This window comes from Carcharhinus amblyrhynchos, chromosome 19, assembly GCF_965287045.1.
Source record: "Carcharhinus amblyrhynchos chromosome 19, sCarAmb.v2.hapA, whole genome shotgun sequence".
NCBI lineage: Eukaryota > Metazoa > Chordata > Chondrichthyes > Carcharhiniformes > Carcharhinidae > Carcharhinus > Carcharhinus amblyrhynchos.
The window spans coordinates 935,975-957,103 of NC_137342.1; the positions used below are offsets into that span (position 1 = coordinate 935,975).

General features: G+C 43.4%; 1 protein-coding gene across 1 annotated transcript in view; it reads left to right on the forward strand.

Moving 5' to 3' along the window:
- Positions 1 to 20,809, forward strand: part of LOC145355577 (chloride anion exchanger-like) — an 81,213-nt gene extending 60,404 nt beyond the window's left edge. Inside the window, exons 17-20 of the mRNA XM_080207827.1 lie at positions 7,018 to 7,072; positions 17,299 to 17,444; positions 18,826 to 18,885; positions 20,609 to 20,809. Coding sequence (XP_080063953.1) covers positions 7,018 to 7,072; positions 17,299 to 17,444; positions 18,826 to 18,885; positions 20,609 to 20,809 — 462 coding nt within the window. The remainder of the gene's footprint in view (positions 1 to 7,017; positions 7,073 to 17,298; positions 17,445 to 18,825; positions 18,886 to 20,608) is intronic.
- The last annotated feature ends 320 nt before the right edge of the window (positions 20,810 to 21,129 follow it).

The window sequence follows — 21,129 nt, forward strand, 5'->3', positions numbered from 1 at the left end:
AATAAATCGGTTGGACTAAAACCTTGTGTTGTCAGACTTTTTACTGTGTTTACCCCAGTCCAACGCCGGCACATCCACATCCACATCCACATCATGGGTTCTATGGCTGCATGAAGTCCCAGAAGGAAGAGTGCTGATTGGTCAGTGAGTCCCAGAAGGGAGCGTGCTGATTGGTCAGTAAGTCCCAGAAGGGAGAGTGCTGATTGGTCAGTAAGTCCCAGAAGGGAGAGTGCTGATTGGTCAGTAAGTCCCAGAAGGGAGAGTGCTGATTGGTCAGTAAGTCCCAGAAGGGAGAGTGCTGATTGGTGAGTAAGTCCCAGAAGGGAGAGTGCTGATTGGTGAGTAAGTCCCAGAAGGGAGCGTGCTGATTGGTCAGTGAGTCCCAGAAGGGAGAGTGCTGATTGGTCAGTAAGTGCTACGCTTCATTCTCTGAAACTGACGGAGACTTCGGACTAAAGAGAAACTTAAAAGTGAATCACAGGAGGGCTCTGAATTGATTGGCTAATAGGGAGCTATGCTAAATTTGAAAATCCATTTAAATTACTGCTTAGTAATTGCATTGAGATTGAAGTAATAATGAGGTATATCATAAAAAGAACTTAAATAGAAAACTGTTTTGAAAATTGAAAACTAATTAAATGAAATAGAAATGCAGGGTTAGGTTCATGCATGATGTGGGAGCTAGTGGACCTCATTGTGGTTCCCAGTGAGCATATCTGCAGTAAGTGTTTGCTGCTTGAGGAACTCTGGCTCAGGGTGGATGAGGTGGATTCTGAGCTTCAGATGCTGCAACACATCAGGGAGGAGAAGAAATACCCGGAAACTATGTTCCAGGAGGCAGTCACACCCAAGATTAAATTTGGCCTTGAATTTGGCCAGTGGTCAGGGTGTTGGCTATGAGTGAGACATGTTGAGAGATCCAGGAGGTAGGAGCCTTAGTCCCTGAACTTGAACAGGTTTGAGATACTTGGGAATGGATAAGGTAGAGATGATGAGCAAACTGATCATGGCACCATGCTACAGGGAGCTGTTCAAGTGGGGGGAGAAATAAAATGTAGTTATAATTGGGGATTGTGTAGTTAGGGGCATTGACACTGATCTCTGTGACCAGGATCGAGAATCCTGAAGGTTGTGTTGGCTATCTGGTGCTCAGGTTCGGGAAATCTCATCTGGGCTGCATGGACGACAACAACTGGGAGGGTAAAGATCCAGCCATCGCGGTCCATGTACGTACCAACAACATAGAACAGGAACAGAGGATCTGCAAAGGGAATATGAACAGCTAGGAACTAAATTAAAAAACAGAACCAAACAGGTAATAATCCCTGGATTACTACTGAAACCACGAGCTAATTGGCACAGGATCAATAAGATTAAGTAGATAAATGCACGGCTTAAAGTTTGGTGTGGGATGAATGGGTTTGAATTCATGGGACATTGGCACTTTGGGAAAGAGGGGATCTGTTCCAATGGGAGGGTCTTCACCTGAACCCTGCTGGGACCAGAGTCCTGGTGAATCATGTAACTAGGCTGTAGATAGAGCTGGGGGGAGGGTTCAGTTGTATGGCAAATTAGAAAATCAAAGTGAAAGGAGAGGGCAGAAGTGCAAGTTAATGATGAAGACTTTCAACTAGTTAAAGGAGCCAAGGGCTTAATTAGTAAAGTTTCTAGACTACGTAATAGAGCTGAGAGTATAGAAGGTGGCAGGAATCTAATAAAGAACAACACAGCACGGGAAACAGGCCCTTTGGCCCAATGAGCCCGCGCCGCCATTTTAACATTTTGAGTGCCCTCTTCTACCCATGACCTTTGTCTACGCCTATTGGGGAAGATTGAGGGGAGACTAATTTAGGGACAATTTGTTACACCAATCAGCCTAAGATCACTTTTCTGGGGTGTGGGAGGAAACCGGAGCACCCGGAGAAAACCCACGCAAGCACGGGGAGAATGTGCAAACTTCCACAGACACCGACCCAAGTCGGAGATCTGACCCGGGTCCGCGTATCTGCGCAGCAAACAGTGATAGTCACTGAGCTGTCGTGTTGCCTGTCGGTTGGTCCAGTTTAAGCGTACACTAACGACGTGAAGCACTAGGCAACTCTCGAAGCAACATCCAAGAGCAGCCCTTGCACGACCCACCACGTGTATGCCCCTTGTCGGCCAACAAGGTGGACTGAATCACCTGTGGATGTAAAAAAAAAGACATCAATAAACATATACAGCTTATACAGACATTCACGGAAGATCCCCAGAAGCTCAAACGTAAGAGACAAGTGAGCCATACAATATGTTGGACAGCCCATAGGAATCTGTTGATTCCCAGGATCGTCCTAAGGCTCTTGATCCTTATTTAGAACAATCTTTTGTACCCCTCCATCTCTAGTCTGCTCATGTGCCTATCTAGGTAAGCCTTAAACAACTCTAGCGTGCCTGCCTCCGCCACCCTACTTGGCAGTGCATTCCAGGCCCCCACAACCCTGTGTGTGAAAAACCTCCCTCTAACATCTGAATTATACCTCTCCCCTCTCACCCTAAGCCCATGGCCCCTCGTAATTTTTGTATCCAACCGGGGAAAAAGCTTCCCACTGTTCACTCTATCTATACCCTTCATAATCTTATACACCTCTATTAGATCTCCCCTCATTCTCCGTCTTTCCAGGGAGAACAGCCCAATTTGTCCAATCTCTCCTCATAGCTCAGTCCTTCCATACTAGGCAGCATCCTGGTAAACCTCCTCTGCACTCTCTCCAGGGTCTCCACGTCCTTCCGGTAGTACGGCGACCAAAACTGGACACAGTACTCCAAATCCGGTCTAACCAACGTTCTATACAACTGCAACATTAGACGCCAGCTTTTATGCTGCCTGGTATGGAAGGACTGGGTTATGAGGAGAGATTGGGCAAACTGGGGCTGTTCTCCTTAGAAAGACGGAGAATGAGGGGAGATCTAATAGAGATGTATAAGATTATGAAGGGTATAGATAGAGTGAACAATGGTAAGCTATTTCCTAGGTTGGATACAAATATTACGAGGGGCCATGGGCTTAGGGTGAGAGGGGAGAGGTACAGTTCAGATGTTAGTGGGAGGTTTTTCACACAGAGGGTTGTGGGGGTATGGAATGCACTGCCAAGTAAGGTGGTGGAGGCAGGCACGCTAGAGTTGTTTAACAGATACTTAGATAGGCACATGAGCGGGATGGAAATGGAGGGATATAGGAGACTGTTTTAAATAAGGTTCAGGAGCCTCGGGTCATCCCTGGGAATCAATTGATTCCTATGGACCTTCCAACATATTTTCTGGCTCACTTGTTTTACTTTTGAGCTTCTGGGGATTCCCTTGAATGTTTGTATAAGGATGTGGATGTTATTGATGTTTTTCTCTTTTAATCCACAGGTGATTCGGTCCACCTTGTTGGCCAACAAGGGGCATACACGCGGTGGGTCATGCGAGGGCTGCTCTTGGATGTTGCTTTGAGAGTTGCCTACTGCTTCACGTCGTTAGTGTACGCTTAAACTGGACCAACTGATGGGCACCACGACAGCTCAGTGACTATCACTGTTTGCTGTACAGATACATGGATTTGGGCCGGTGTCTGTGGGGCACATTCTCCCTGTGGTTGCATGGGTTTTCTCCGGGTGCTCCAGTTTCCTCCCACACTTAGGCTGATTGGTGTTAACAAATTGTCCCTAAATTAGTCTTCCCTCAATCTGGTTTCCAATGTGGAGTGCCATAAGTGTAGACAAGGGTCATGAGTGGAAGAGGGAACTCACAATGTTAAAATGGCGGCGCGGGCTCGTTGGGCCGAAGGGCCTGTTTCCCGTGCTGTGTTGTTCTTTGTTCTTTGTACGCTATACCCCTCCCTATAAAAGCAAGCATACCATAAGCCTTCTTCGCCACCTTCTCCACCTGTACTGCCATCTTCAAGGACTTATGTACTTGCACACCTAGGTCCCTCTGCGTTTCTATACTCTTAATAGTTCTACCATTTATTGTATAACTCCCCCCTACGTTATTTCCTCCAAAATGCATCACCTCGCATTTATCAGGATTAAATTCCATCTGCCATTTCTCTGCCCAATTTACCAGCCTATCTATATCCTGCTGTATTGTCTGACACTGCTCGTCACTATCAGTAACCTCAGGCAGAGCGATAAAGGTGATACGTATAAGAAGAGGTGGTCAGGACTGATGTGTAATGAGGCAAACTTGATTAGGGAAGTTAGGGTGAAGGAACCCTTAGGGAGCAGTGACCACAATATGATAGAATTTACCCTGCAGTTTGAGAGGGAGAAGCTGGAAACAGATGGAATGATATTACAACTAAATAAAACTAACTACAAATACATGAGGGAGGAGCTGGCCAGAGTTGATTGGAAAGGGAGCCTAGCAGGGAAGACAGTGGAACAGCAATGGCAGTTTTTGGGGTTTATTCGGGAGACACAACAGAAATTCATCCCAAGAAGGAGGAAATATGCAAAGGGGAGGACGAGGCATCCATGGCTGACGGGGAAAATCAACTACAGCATAGAAGCAACAGAGAAAGCATACAAAGTGGCAAAGGTTAGTGGAAGCCAAAGGATTGGGAAGCCTTTAAAAGCGAGCAGAACAAAACTGAAAAAACAATAAGGGGAGATGATGAAATATGAGTGTAAGCAAGCTAGTAATATAAAAAGATAGGAATAGATTTTTTCAATATATAAAAGATAAGAGAGAGGAAAAAATAGACATTGAACCACTGGAAAATGAGGCTGGAGAAATAATTGGAAACAAAGCAATGACAGAGGAACTGAATCGTTATTTTGCATCAGTCTTCATGAAGGAAGACAGCAGTGGGATGCCAGAGCTCCAGGAGAAACAGGGGGAACAGGTGAGTGTAAGGAGAAGGTTCCGGGGGAACTGAAAGGTCTGAAAGTGGATAAGTCACCTGGACTTAGTGGACTACACCCCAGGGTTCGAAAACAAAAAGCGGAGGAAATTGTGGAGGCATTGGTGGTGATCTTTCAGGAATCACTGGAGACAGGGAGGGTACTAGAGGACTGGAAAGTAGCGAATGTAACACTGCTATTTAAGAAGAGTGGGAGGCAGTAGACGGGAAATTATAGGCCGGTTAGCCTGACTTCAGTCATTGGCAAGATTTTAGAGTCCATTATTAAAGATGAGATTGCAGGATACTTGGAAGTGCATGATAAAGTAGGACTGGGTCAGCACGGCTTTGTCATGGAGAGGTCATGTCTGACAAATCTGTTAGTTCTTTGAGGAAGTAACAAGGAAGTTAGATAAAGGAGAACCAGTGGACATGATCTATTTAGATTTCCAGAAGGCTTTTGACAAGGTGCCACATAGGAGGCTGTTAATTAAGTTCCCATGGTGTTTAAGGGTAAGATCCTGGCATGGATAGAGGATTGGCTGATTGGCAGAAGGCAGAGTGTGGGGATAAAGGGGCCTTTTTCAGGATGGGAGCCAGTGACTGGTGGTGTAAAAAGTGGACCACCACTTTTTACAGTACACATTAACGACTTGGAGGAAGGAACTGAAGGCATTGTTGCTAAGTTCGCAGATGGTACAAAGCTATGTAGAGGGACAGGCAGTATTGAGGAAGCCGGGGGAGGGGGGGGTGATGCGGTTGCAGAAGGACTTGGACAGGGTGGGGGAGAATATTCCATCTGCCACTTCTTTGCACAATGTGGAAAAGTGTGAGGTTATGCACTTTGGAAGGAGGAATGGAGGCATAGACTGTTTTCTAAATGGGAAAATGCTTAGGAAATCAGAAATACAAGGGGATTTGGGAGTCATTGTTCAAGATTCTCTTAAGGTTAATGTGCAGGTTCAGTTGGCAGTTAGGAAGACAAGTGGAAGAGGAAGCCCTCTCAATTCATGTCAAGAGGGCTAGAATACAAGAGCAGGGATGTACTTCTGAGGCTTGTATAAGGCTCTGGTCAGACCCCATTTGGAGTATTGTGAGCAGTTTTGGGCCTTGTATCTAAGGAAGGATGTGTTGGCCTTGGAAATGGTCCAGAGGCGGTTCACAAGAATGATCCCTAGAATGAAGAGCTTGTTGTATGAGGAATGGCTGAGGACTCTGGGTCTGTACCCGTTGGAGTTTAGAAGGATGTGGGGGGTGAAGAGAATCATATTGAAACTTGTATTCTGTTGACTGAGAAATAAATATTGGCCAGAGTACAGGGGGTAACTCTCCCGATCTGTAAATTAGTCCTGTGGGATCTTTTACATTGACCTAGGGGCTTAGATTTCATGTGTCATTGAACAGACAGCGGCACACTTTCCATCAGTCAGCTTGACTTTACAAGGGGGCACAAGTTCAAGGTAAGAGGGGAAAGGTTCAGTGAAGATGTGCGGGGAAAGTTCTTTATACAGAAGGTGGTGGGGGTTTGGAATGCATTGCAAATGAGGTGGTTGAAGCAAATACATTAGCGACATTTAAGACTTATCTGGATGGACACATGAACAGACAGGGAGTAGGGGGATATAAGCAGTTGCTCTAGATAGGACAATGTGATTGGTGCAGGTTTAGAGGGGCAAAGGGCCTGTTTCTGTGCTGCATTGTTCTTTGTTCTTTGTGCTGAAGTGGGACTTCAACTTATCCTTCAGAGGTAAGTGTGTAACTGGCTAACACCTCTGCAATATGGTCAGCAAAATCTATTTATCTACCAAGTATTTATTCTCCTTGTTAATCTGTTCCAGTTGAGATACATTTCCAGTCTCATATCTGACTGGAAATCTGATATCACATATATTTCCAGTTAGATATCTTGGTCCTATCTTAAACATAAATCTTGCATATTGCCTCCACGTACATCGTAGCTGCATCAGTTTTTTGCTTGACTTCTTTGAAATATTTTGTCAAAATGTCTAAAATATGTCACATCACGCCAATTAAACACCATTGCTGATAATCAAAGTGCCAGAGGAGAAAGTATGATGAAAAGATAAATAATTTAAATCCAATTAACTTTTGGTTATCAAATATTTAGAAAATGATCTATCTTTCACTCACAGATCTTGAAAGAATTTGTCAGGATTGAGATTGATATCTACATCGCTACTTGTGACAGTAAGTGTCCTTCTCTTTAAACTAAAAAATAGACAATGTCCATCCGTGAGTTTGTTACTCAATGTACAAGTCAGGAATGTGATGGATTATACTCCTCCTCCTTACATGGGTTCAATTATTATTGTCAAACCTCAACAAATCCCAAAGGGAAACTTGGCCAGAAATCTCTTTCTATTTTGATGCAGCCACTGGGAATTTTACCATTGTTTTTAACTTGCGTATTTTGTGGAGCCACCCTGAACACATCACTGGGGTGGCCTAAGTGCTTTTGCAGATTCACCCTTAGCCAAGTTCTTGCAGTTGGCCAAAGAGTTCTTTGTGATGCTGTAAACGCTCCACCCACATTTGCCTGTAAAATACCAAGTTGTCAATAGAATCAGGACAAAGATTCAGTCCTGCAATTACTTTGACAGTCTTTGAAATGTTGCTGCTGTATTCTTCATACCAAATAGCATTGCTGAACTGATAAAACCCATCTGACATTCTAAAAGCTGATCTTCTCTTTTGTTCCTTCTGATATAACTGACTCTTAACTGCCCTCTGAAATGGCAAGTCATTCAGTTCAGAGGCAATGAAGGATTGGCAATAAGTCAGCCAGCGATGTCCACTTCCTATGAATTTCCAATATCCTCTCAACAAGTCAATCTTTGTGACAAAGTCTGATTGTTCCACTTTCTCAATGCAATCTTCCAAAAATGGAATAGAATACAAATCTGCTTTTATCACTGCTTCATTTTTCAATAAACCACAGCTTATGGGGAGTTTGTTACTGTCACTGACCTATTAATTCAGTGACCTAGAGTATTGCTTGGTAATACAGGTTCAAATCCCATCACGACAGATGGTAAAATCTGAATTCTACAAAAACTGAAATTGAAAGTCTAACGACGACCATGAAGCTGTTGTTGTAAAAACCCATCTGCTTCAGGAATGTCCTTTAGGGAAGGAAATCTGCCATCCATATTAATGTGGCAAACTCTTGAAATGGCCTGAGCTGAATTCTGTTACATATGCATTGAAACAACTAATACATCCTACTTCTGCTTCCATTCCCTATCAAAATACCGTTTGAGCAAATTCACATGATACACTGTGAGTTTTCCTTCTACCTGGCATTCTTATCAAATAATTCACCTCACTCATTTTCCTTCAGTTTGATAAGGCCCACTAAATCTTGCTTTTAAAGGTTCACCTATCATTAGTAATAATACTAATAAAACTTTATACCCACTAGCAAAACTATGAATTTTTGATTTCTTATCCACTTCTTTTTTCATCATCTGCTGTGCCACCAGCCCTAGTTAACCTCTTCCTAAAGTTTGACACACAGTCCAACAATGCCATCTCAGAACGCTGACTCACCAATTTCTGCTTGATCAATTTAAGTGGTTCTCTTACCTCATGACTCAAAATCAATTCAAATGATCAAACGACCACCCAGCTGACCTCAATGACCTCTGGTCTTACTCGTGAGGCATCACACCAAGTCCGTGTTGATGGGGATCATACGTGACCTTCACCAGTGAGGTCATTAAGGCAAGTGAGTCTGGACAATTCGATCCTGGGAAATTTGATTGTATATTTGAAATTAAACTGTAAATCCAGGACCAATAATATTGCAAAAGGCACAAATCCAATATTCTGTGGCTTGCCCCACCCATAATTGGAGTGATTAGTCAGTAAGATCACCCCCATCATTTTTAAGCTAATAACAAAATATAAAATGATGAGAGGTATAGATAGGGTGGATTCTCGGAGGCTATTTCCCAGGGCTGAAATGGTCACTACGAGAGGACACAGGTTTAAGGTGCTGAGGAGCAGGTACAGAGGAGATGTCAGGGGTAAGTTTTTCACTCAGAGGATGGTGAGTGAGTGGAATCGGCTGCCGTCAGTGGTGGTAGAGGCAAACTCGCTGGGTCTTTTAAAAGACTTCTGGATGAGTATATGGGATTTAATGGGATTGGGAGTTACAGATAGTTCTATGGCCTGGTAGGTATAGATGTGATCGGTGCAACTTGTGGGCCGAAGGGCCTGTTTGTGCTGTAGTGTTCTATGTTCTATGCACTCAGATTCTTCTTCTATGTATGTATTCTGATACAACTTTTTTTAAATCACTGCACCTTTAAGTTGTACTTCATCCAACTTTCCTGTATTAAATATATCCACTTCTTCCTCCACCTGTTCTTGTTCTTTCTCAATCATCTGATCAAAAATGGTTTCTGATAATTGAACTTCAACTCCTTTATTTCTCCTCCTGTCTCAGCCTGTGACTTTGTGATATTGTTTCCACACAGTCAGGAAAAATCCCAGGATATGCAGCCTTCAACAACTCAGTTATTTACTTTTACATTGGCTTTTCAACCACAGCAGACATCACTCCCACCTTTGATTCAACTATATCATTACCCAGAATAAACTCGATTCCTGGAAAAGATCATTTCTCTGTTGCTCTATTACTATCAGGCCATGTGTGGGCAATTGGGATTAGCTGGAAAGACAGCATGGTTGGCATGGACTGGTTGGGCTGAAACACATGTTTCCATACTGTATTGCTCTCTGATTTTACTCCTACCACCAATTCACTTTTCATCGGACTCTCTAACCTCATCTTATATAATGGAACACTCCTCTTCTCATCATAAATGCCACAGAAATACCACCTCTTCTGGATATACTCCTAAACTATTTCTCACCATTAGATATTGATTTACTCCCGTATCCGTCAAAATCTTAACTTTTTTCCCGATGTGATCGGCGCAACTCGTGGGCCGAAGGGCCTGTTTGTGCTGTAGTGTTCTATGTTCTATGTTCTATGTTCTATAATGCTGCAGCTGTATAAGACCCTGGTCAGACCCCACTTGGAGTACTGTGCTCAGTTCTGGTCACCTCATTACCAGAAAGGGTGCAAAGGAGATTTACAAGAATGTTGCCTGGATTGGGAGGCATGCCTTATGAGGATAGGTCGAGGGAGCTGGGACTCTTCTCCCTGGTGAGACGAAGGATGAGAGGTGACCTGATAGAGGCTTATAAAATGTTGAGAGGTATAGATAGGGTGGATTCTCAGAGGCTATTTCCCAGGGCTGAAATGGTTGCTACGAGAGGGCACAGGTTTAAGGTGCTGGGGAGCAGGTACAGAGGAGACGTCAGGGGTAAGTTTTTCACTTGGTGGGTGGTGAGTGAATGGAATTGGCTGCCATCGGTGGTGCTGGAGGTGAACTCGCTGGAGTCTTTTAAGAGACTTCTGGATGAGTACATGGGATTTAATGGGATTGAGGGTTATAGGTAAGCCTAGTAGGTAGGGATATCATCGGCGCGGACGAGTTGTAGACTGTGAGGATGGATGTTACAGTTTGCAAAGGGTCAGCTGCAGAGCTGGGCTGAGAGGTGGCAAATGGAATTTAATGCGGAGAAGTGTGAGGTGATTCACTTTGGAAGGAGTAACAGGATTACAGAGTATTGGGCTAAGGGAAAAACTCTTGGTAGTGTGGATGAGCAGAGAGATCTCGGTGTCCATGTGCATAGATCCCTGAAAGTTGGCACCCAGGTTGATAAGGTTGTTAAGAAGGCGTACGGTGTGTTAGCTTTTATTGGTAGAGGGATTGAATTTCATGTTGCAACCGTACAAAACTCTGGTGTGGCCGCACTTGGAGTATTGCGTACAGCTCTGGTCACTGCATTATAAGAAAGATGTGGAAGCATTGGAAAGGGTGCAGAGGAGGTTTACCAGGATGTTGCCTGGTATGGAGGGAAGGTCTTATGAGGAAAGGCTGAGGGACTTGAGGTTATTTTCATTAGAGAGAAGAAGGTTACGAGGTGACCTAATTGAGGCATACAAGATGATCAAAGGATTGGATAGGGTGGACAGTGAGAGCCTTTTACCTCGGATGGAGATGGCTAACACAAGGGGACATAGCTTTAAATTAAGGGGTGGTAATTATAGGACGGAGGTCAGAGGTAGGTTCTTTACTCAGGGGTTAGTAAGGGCGTGGAATGCCCTGCCTGCAGCAGTTGTGGACTCGCCAACTTTAAGGGCATTCAAATGGTCAGTGGATAGGCATATGGATAACATTGGAATAGTTTAGGTTAGAGGGTCATTAGATTGGTTCCACTGGTCGGCACAACATCGAGGGCCGAAGGACCTGTACTGCACTGTAATGTTCTATGTTATATGTAGCGCAACTTGTGGGCCGAAGGGCGTGTTTGTGCTGTAGGTTTTCTAAGTTCTATGTTCTTCTATTGTTCTATGACACTCTATCCCTGGTTTTGTGATGACACTCTATCCATGGGTTTGCATGCTCCTTTTCTACTTGCCCAGGCCCAGTTTGCAGATACATAGGTCCAGCATCTGTTGAGAGTTGAAGTTCCTGACCTCCAGTTTCAATGTTAAGGCAAGTATTGCTTTCCGTAGAACCATAGAACACTCCAGCACAGAAACAGGCTTTTTGGTCCTTCTTGTCTGTGCCAAACCATTTTTCTGCCTAATTCCACTGACCTGCACCTGGACCATATCCCTCCACACCCCTCTCATCCATGAACCTGTCCAAGTTTTTCTTAAATGTTAAAAGTGAACCCGCATTTACCACACACTCCCACCACTCTCTGCGTGAAGAACTCCCCCCGCAATATTCCCTTTAAACTTTTCCCCCTTCACCCTTAACCCATGCCCTCTAGTTTTTTTCTCCCCACGCCTCAGTGGAAAAAGCCTGCTTGCATTCACTCTATCTGTACCCATCATAATTTTATACACCTCTATCAAAACTCCCCTCATTCTTCTACACTCCAGGGAATAAAGTCCTAACCTATTCAATCTCTCTCTGTAACTCAGTTTCTCAAGTCTCGGCAACATCCTTGCAAACCTTCTTTGCACTCTTTCAGCCTTATTAATATCCTTCCTGTAATTAGGTGACCAAAACTGTACACAACACTCTAAATTCAGCCTCACCAATGTCTTATACAACCTCACCATAACATTCCAACTCTTATACTTTGATTTATAAAGGCCAATGTACCAAAAGCACTCCTTATGATCTTATCTACTTGTGACGCTACTTTTAGGGAATTATGTATTTGTATTCCCAGATCCCTCTGTTCTACTACACTCTTCAGTGTCCTACCATTTACCCTGTATGTTCCACCTTGGTTTGTTCTTCCAAAGTGCAATACCTCACACTTGTCTGCATCAAACTCCATCTGCCATTTTTTAGCCCATTTTTCTAGCTGGTCCAAATCCCTCTGCAAGCTTTGAAAACCTTCCTCACTGTCCACTACACCTCCAATCTTTGTATCATCAGCAAATTTGCTGATCCAATTTACCACATTATCATCCAGATCATTGATATAGATGACAAACAACAATGGACCCAACACCGATCCCTGTGGCACTCCACTAGTCACAGGCCTCCACTCAGAAGCAATCCTCCACAACTACTCTCTGGCTTCTTCCATTGAGCTAATGTCTAATCCAATTTACTACCTCTCCATGTACACTTAGTGACTGAACCTTCCTAGCTAACCTCCCATGCGGGACCTTGTCAAAGGCCTTACTGAAGTCCATGTAGACAACATCCACTGCCTTCCCTTCATTCACTTTCCTGGTAACCTCCTCAAAAAACTCTAATAGATTGGTTAAACATGACCTACCACGCACAAAGCCATGTTGACTCTCCCTAGTAAGTCCCCGTCTGTCCAAGTATTTGTAGACCCTATCTCTTAGTACTCCTTCCAATAATTTATCTATTACTGGTGTCAAACTTACCAGCCTCTAATTTCCCAGATTACTTTTTGAGCCTTTTTTAAACAATGGAACAACATGAGCTATCCTCCAATCATCCGGCACCTCACCCATGGATACCAGCGTTTTAAACATATCTGCCAGGGCCCCTGCAATTTCAGCACTAGTCTCCTTCAAGGTCCGAGGGAATATCCTGTCCGGTCCTGGGGATTTATCTACCCTGATTTGTCTCAAGACAGCAAGCACCTCCTCCCCTTTAATCTATATAGATTCCATGACCTCCCTACTTGTTTGCCTTATTTTCATAGATTCCATGCCAGTTTCCTTCGTAAACACGGATGCAAAAAATACCCATTTAGTATTTCCCCCATTTCTTTTGGTTCCATACATAGCCAACCACTCTCATCTTCAAGAGGACCAATTTTATCCCTTGCTATCCTTTTGCTCTTAATATACCTGTAGAAGCTCTTAGGATTATCCTTCACCTTGACTGCCAAAGCAACCTCATGTCTTCTTTTAACCCTCCTGATTTCTTTCTTGAGTAGTTTCTTGCACTTTTTATACTCCTCAAGCGTCTTATTTGTTCCCTGTTGCCTTCACATGTCATACATCCCTCTCTTCTTTATCAGAGTTCCAATATCCCTTGAGAACCAAGGTTCCTTATTCTTATTCACTTTGTCTTTAATAGAACTTAGAACACAGAACATAGAAAAAGTACAGCGCAAACAGGCCCTTTGGCCCACAAGTTGTGCTGAACATGTCCCTACCTACTAGACTTACCTATAACCCTCTATCTTACTAAGTCCCATGTACTTATCCAAAAGTCTCTTAAAAGGCCCTATCAAATCCGCCTCCACCACCACTGCCGGCAGCCGATTCCACACACCCACCACCCTCTGAGTGAAAAACTAATCCTCGCAGGAACCTACAAACTCCGCACTCTCAAAATTTCTCCTTTGAAGGCCTCCCACTTCCAATCACATCCTTGTCAGAGAACAAGCTATCCCAATCCATGCTTTTTAGATCCTTTCTCATTTCTTCAAATTTGGCCTTTTCCCAGTTTAGAGCCTCAACCCGAGGATCAGATCTATCTTTATTCATGATCAAGTTGAAACTAATGGCATTATGATTACTGGAACCAAAGTGTTCCCCTACACACACTTCTGTCACTTGTGCTAACTCATTTCCTAGTAAGAGATCTAATATTGCATCCTCTCTAGTTGGTATCTCTATATATTACTTAGAACCCTACAGCACAAACAGGCCCTTCGGCCCACAAGTTGCGCCGATCACATCTATACCTACCAGGCCATAGAACTATCTGTAACTCCCAATCCCATTAAATCCCATATACTCATCCAGAAGTCCTTTAAAAGGCCCCAGCAAGTTCGCCTCCACCACCGACGGGAAATTGATTCAGAAAATTTTCCTGAACACATTTTACAAACTCTACCCCATCTAAACCTTTAACAGTATATGAGTCCCAATCTATATGTGGAAAATTAAAATCCCCTACAATCACAACTTTGTGTTTTTGCAGTTGTCTGCTATCTCTCTGCTGATTTGCTCCTCCAATTCTCGCTGACTATTGGGTGGTCTATAATACAACCCCGTTAATGTGGTCATACCTTTCCTGTTTTTCAGCTCCACCCACAGGGCATAAGAACATAAGAGCATAAGAAATAGGAACAGGAGTAGGCCATCTATCAGCCACGATCTTATTGAATGGCGGGGCAGGCTCGAAGGGCTGGATGGCCTACTCCTGCTCCTATTTCTTATGTTCTTATGTTCTTATCTAGCCCTTCGAGCCTGCCCCGCCATTCAATAAGATCATGGCTGATCTGAAGTGGATCAGTTCCACTTTCCCGCTTTCTCCCCATAATCCTTAATTCCCTTGCCTACCAAAAACCTATCTACCCGTGACTTAAATATATTTAGTGAGGTAGCCTCCACCACTTCAACAGGCAGAGAATTCCAGAGATTCACCACCCTTTGAGTGAAGAAGTTCCTCCTCAACTCCGTTCTAAACTGCACCCCCCTCTTATCTTGAGGCTGTGCCCCCTAGTCCTGCTGTCCTTTCTGAGCAGGAAGAATCTCTCTACCTCTACCCTATCCATCCCCTTCATTATCTTATACGTCTCTATAAGATCCCCCCTCATCCTTCTAAACTCCAACGAGTACAGACCCAGTCTATTTAACCTCTCTTCATGGTCCAACCCTGGTATCATCTCCGGTATCAGCCTAGTGAACCTCCTCTGCACTCCCTCCAAGGCCAAAAGGCCAAAATATCCTTGCGCAAGTGCCTCTGTAGACAAGCTCCCTAATCTGTCCTGCCTGAGCACTGCTGCAACATTTTCCCTGACTAGCAATACCACCCCCCCACCCTCCATCCCTCTGCCTCTATCGCATCTGAAACATTTGAACCCTGGAACATTGAGCTGCCAGTCCTGCCCCTCCTGTAGCCAAGTTTCACTAATGGCTATAATGTCATAATTCCATGTGTCAATCCACACCCTCAGCTCGTCTGCATTCCCCATAACACTCCTGGCATTGAAATAGACACACCTCAGAAGATTATTACCACCACACTCAATCCTTCCATTTGTGATTTTGCATGAACTATTAACATCATTTATTTTCATCCCCGCTCCACTATCTGCTCTGGCACTCTGGTTTCTATCCCCCTGCAAATCTAGTTTTAATCCTCCCCAATAACACGAACAAACCTCCCTGCAAGTATATTGGTCCACTTGTAGTTCAGGTGTAATCCGTCTCTCTTGTACAGGTCCCACCTGCCCCAGAAGAGGTCCCAGTGATCTAGAAATCAGAAACCCTGCTCCCTACACCAGTTCCTCAGCCACCTGTTCATCTGCCTGAGTATCCTACTCTTACCCTCACTGGCACGTGGCACAGGCAGCAATCCTGAGATTACTACCCTCGGGGTCCTGTCTTTTAACTTCCTACCAAGCTCTCTATACTCACTCTTCAGGACCCCCTCACTCTTCCTCCCTATGTCATTGGTATCGATGTGAACCACAACATCTGGCTGATCACCCTCTCACTTCAGAATGCTGTACACGTGATCAGAGACATCCCTGACCTCGGCACCCGGAAGACAATAAGCCATCCGAAAGTCTCTGTCACGACCACAGAACCTCCTGTCTGTACCTCTGACTATCGAGTCCCCTATCACTACTGCTCTCCTCCTCTTCCACCCTCCCTCCTGCACTGCAGAACCTGACTCAGTGCCAGAGATCCGGCTGCTGCAGCTTGTCCCAGGTAAGGCATCCCCCACAACAGTATTCAAATCGGTATACCTGTTATGGAGGGGATGGCCATAGGGGAACCCTGCTCTGCCTGCTCTTTCCCCTTCCCTCACCTGACGGTAACCCAGTTACCTGTGCTCTGTGCCTTAGGCTACCTCCCTGAAGCTACTATCTATAAACTCCTCATTCTCCCGAATGATCCAGAGGTCATCCAGCTCCTGCTCCTGTTCCCTAACACGGTTTGCTAGGAGCTGCAGCTGGACGCACCACCTGCAGGGACAACGGAGGTCTCCCTGACTTCCCACATCCTGCAAGAGGAGCATTCCAACATCCTGCCTGGCATTCTTTCTACTCTGAAGAATCAAAAACTTATCTGAACCTACCCTCGCCTCTGCCTGTTCACACTGAAGCCATTCCACTCTGCTCCCTCTCACTCTACTGCCCGCTGATAGAGCAGCCTGCTTTTTAAAACTTCCACACGCTACTGGCTGACATCAGGCGCCTGCGCAGTCTCACGTTTCACTCGCTGCCTCCCTTGCTCCTACTCCTCTCTTTTTCTTTTATTTACTTGTTCTCACCCGAGTGTTTCTTTTTAGGTTAGAGGAGGGGGGAGGGTGGGAGACTTGACACGTGTAGTGTTTCGAGATTCCTCCCTGTTCAAATTTAACGTGCAGAAACCTTCCCAGGCCACCCCGCGGCATACTTCCGGTTTACCAATTTAACTGAAAAAAAACTCAGATAAAAAGCTAGAAAAAAAATCAATCTCTTACCCTCAGCACTCCTGACATGAATCACTCCCTCTCTGCTTTGCTCCCGTTGAACAATGAGGTCGATCCTCCCAGGTAAATAAAAAACCTTCCCAGGCCGCCCCACAACCTACTTCTGGTTTCATTACACGTGTGACCAATAGACATTGTTCAGAAGCTTTCAGGTGAACTCACAGAATATGGTGTGAAATTACAGTTGTAATTTCATGTTGACCATACTTGTTGAATCTTTGTAGTAAATCTGTCTGCTGAGCAATTCTATATTACATCATAAACTAAACTGAGCCTATCTTTATTCTTGTGTGATATTGGTAATTTTGTACTAAGCAACTAAAATACAACAGCACATGTTTTCAATCTGGATTCAAAGATTCACCAGCAAAGAATTTGAGCCTTACATCTTCAAATGAAGGATTTGAAAATATAAATATTTGAACATATAATTATTTTGTTTACTGTCAGATTTAATCCTGGAAAAATTAGAAAGATGCGGATTTTTTGACGATGAAATCACTCCAAAAATCTTTTTCCTTACAATACATGATGCAATGCTCTGCATATTGGATAAACATGATCCCAGTAATTCTGTGAACTTCATATGTGACAAGGTATGTTTCTGAATGTTATTTACAGACCACAATCATATTTAAAGCACTTTGTATACTGTAATCTAATGTAAACCAAAGGGACAATTAGAACATGGATGGTCACAATTGCATTCATGTCGCAACATCCAAAGCTCAAGGACTGTTTAAAATTGCGGAGTACCTTTGGACATCATTAAACACTTCACAATGCTTTAAGTGTTGTCACTGCTGTAATGCATGAAACACAGCAGCCAATTAGGATGGAACAAAGTTTTACAAGCAATGAGACATAATCTGTTCTTGTGATGTTGGGTGGGGATAATATTGACCTGCACAATGAGCTGCCAAATTATCTCCGCTCACCCATTGCTCCATCTGGTCATTTTGAAAATGAGGGAAGTGATGGCCTAATGTCAGTGCCCCATGATACCCCCGGGGGTGCTGCCATGGTGTCAGAGGCAACGCCCATACATGTTCCACAAACTCTGGGGGCCATGGGCACCTCTGCATCTTTGGTGTGATCATCATGACTGATTTTCCTTTATGAAAAGCAGTAGTGCTTCATGCTGACGTGACATCTTGCACCCAGGGGATAATGTACATCATGGGTGGATGTTACAGTGACAAGACCTTTAATTAAATTTATGGAAATCAGGTTCAGGTCCTCCCTCAGCTGAATCTGATCACATCACTGGTAGGGGCTTGGGAATATCTAAAATAAATTCCTGTTTTTGGCTGCGATCACATTTAATGTCCATATTGGAATTTGGGCCCACGGCTAATGGAGCCACACGATCGAGGCTGCTAGTTTGAAATTAATTGCAGTAGTTTTGTGCTCAAAGGAAAGCAACTAAGTGGAGGAGGGTTGTTTATTTTCTTCAAAGAAATGCCAGTTGAGCATCGAATTGACAACAGGAATGAAGATTTAGAGAGAGTGTGGGAGAGAGAGAATCCTGTGCCCCAATACAGAGATGTTTCCTGTAGAGAGGGGAGAACAATATTCTGAAGTTGCCCTTGATCAATCTTTGTAATCGGAACATTTACGCAAAATTCTTACCCAGATTAAGAGACTTCTGAGCAAACAGCTTTTTCCATTTCATTTGTTATATACTTTTAATTAAATCTGTAGAAGACTATTGTAACATCATAATAGCTCATTAACCGGATACAGAAGACCATTAACTACAATGATCAATTACTGAACCAGTTAACCAGATACAGATCTTAACCACTGAAGAAATATATTTTAGGGAGTATCACTACTGCTATAATAAACATCGAAAGAGCAACAGGATTGAACAACAAGTTTAATCATTGGGCAAATGTGGAGTCATGCACTTAACAAAATGGAAGAATGGAAGAGTGCTGATTACAATCAGATTCAATTTCATATTGTCTGTAGATACATGAGACGAAGGAAGTGTTAAATACTGAAGCAGAGTTAAAACAGAGGACCTTTTTGGTAAGTTGAAAATACATCCTTCATAATTTTTAGTGGTCGAATGTTGTTCTTTTTTCTAAGTTAATGGCTCCATTATCTACTTTATTTTCAGGTGCAATCAGATACACAGTTCTGATTGGCTGAGTGTTTGAAATGTGAATTGCAAACTAAACAACATCCGGAAAGGATCATCACTTCAGATTAATTTATGAGCTGGATCTGATCTACATAGACTGCTACAGTGATGGATTCATGTTGAAAATTTAGCTAATCAATGTATATTTGAAAATTTTCAGACACAGATGTGATATAACATCACAAAGCAATACAGGAACAAAGCCCAGTTAAAAGTGACCCACCATCACAAATAGTGTGCTGTCTATTCGTACCTTTATGAATTTGTAGCAGTTCTAATATATTTGGACCCATTAATATGGGACTGGTCTTTTCATGCATTTCCCATTGTGTTCCAATATCAACTCTCTCTAGTAGCATCACTTCTTTACATTCTTCCTCACCCATACTATATTGTAAAAAAAAGTTACTGCATATGTTTGTAAGGAGTTAGTCACAACAAAAAGCTATTTATAGAAAAAAATTCTGTTAGCAGGAGATGGCCAATCATCAAGCTCTATGTGCAGAGTTAGCAATGCAGAGGTCAAAGGACAGCATGGCAAGATGTAAAACTGATTTCAAATAATTGAATCATTTATGGTTGGTACCAAGAAATTGTCCTGAAATCTGTCATCCATATCCTATTTACAAGCAACATCATCCTCCAGGATTGATTCTTGAAGGTCAGAGGACAACCAGGAATTGACAATAAATACAATGACTGACAATAAATACAATAACTGACAATGATTGTCAGTTTCACCCAGCTCCTGAAAAATTCATGGTAAAGAATATTTATCTATTATTTCACATTTACTTACTGAAACAGAAACCTGCTTCAGAAATCTGATGGTGTGCATGCTGCTATAAATAACAGAAATAGGGGTTAGTGATGGAACTACACTGTTGTTGAGCAATTGTGGACCAGCAGAGTATTGCACAGCCTATGATAAACCAACAGCCATTGGCCACCAGCTCCAGTACTGGACTGTGGAAACCTCAGAATACTTGGCCCCACTTTACTGACATTGTTTCAGAAGCCTGTCAGCTAAATATAGACCAAACCGCTTCTCACATGCAGCCATTCAGCAGCCAATAAAATTGTTGATAATGCTGCAATTAGGTGGGCTATTAAAGAATCTCCTGCCCAAACAGGGAGCTCTGCATCATGGACACAACTTTGTTGCCTAGCTCCGTAAGACATATTGACAGCACAAAGGTGGCATGGATATTTTCAAATTTAAATTTCACCTGTAAATATTTCATAATCAATGGGTTTCACTTGACTTGTTATTTAGTGAGACTGGTCAGAGAGCTAAATGTACTGGTACACCTCATGATTGACAACATTGACAGCTGCAGGGGAAACGATGTTGTGTTTTTGTGTTCACTTTTTATTGAACATTCAGGTTAGTATCCAGTGTTGTACTCACCATTCAGTGGGACATGGTTGAATGTGCAGGCTCAGCTGACTCTCTGTCCTTAATATTGTAAAGGACATTCTCCAAGATCACTCTCACCGAGAATTATGTGACTGTCAGTCAACATCCTGAGTTGGATCTACAAAGGGACCATCCAGACCCTGCTCTTTAGATTTCTGACCTTGACTAATTGTCCCCATCATATCTAGGACATCATGCGTTCCCACTTCTATTCCTCCATGTACCCAAACCCCAACCTTCCCACTCCTATGTCCAACTCTTTCATCCCTGACTTGCCCTTTCCATTCCTGAGCCAGTGTGCAGCTGCCAATCTTCTTCTCCCCTTCCTCTGTCTCAAGAGTTTCAAGCAGGAACATGGCCCCAGACTGGTACATGCCACCTTTGAATAAATATGAAATGGGTGCAACTTGTGAAGATAATTTCAAAAGGTAACTGAGTTTTCATCACATGCAAACGTACGACAAGTATGAACCTGCCAAAGGATGGTGTGAGATTCAACACACACACACACACACACACACACACTCCCCTGACTCCATCTCTGCATCTCAATTGAAAAATCAAGATCTTGAATCCTTCCTACTTCAGTCACCTGACAAACTATATTTACTGCTCTTTCGAGCTCCATAAAATATAGAACATAGAAACATCGCAAAACTACAGCACAATACAGGCCCTTCGGCCCACAAAGTTGTGCCAAACATGTCCC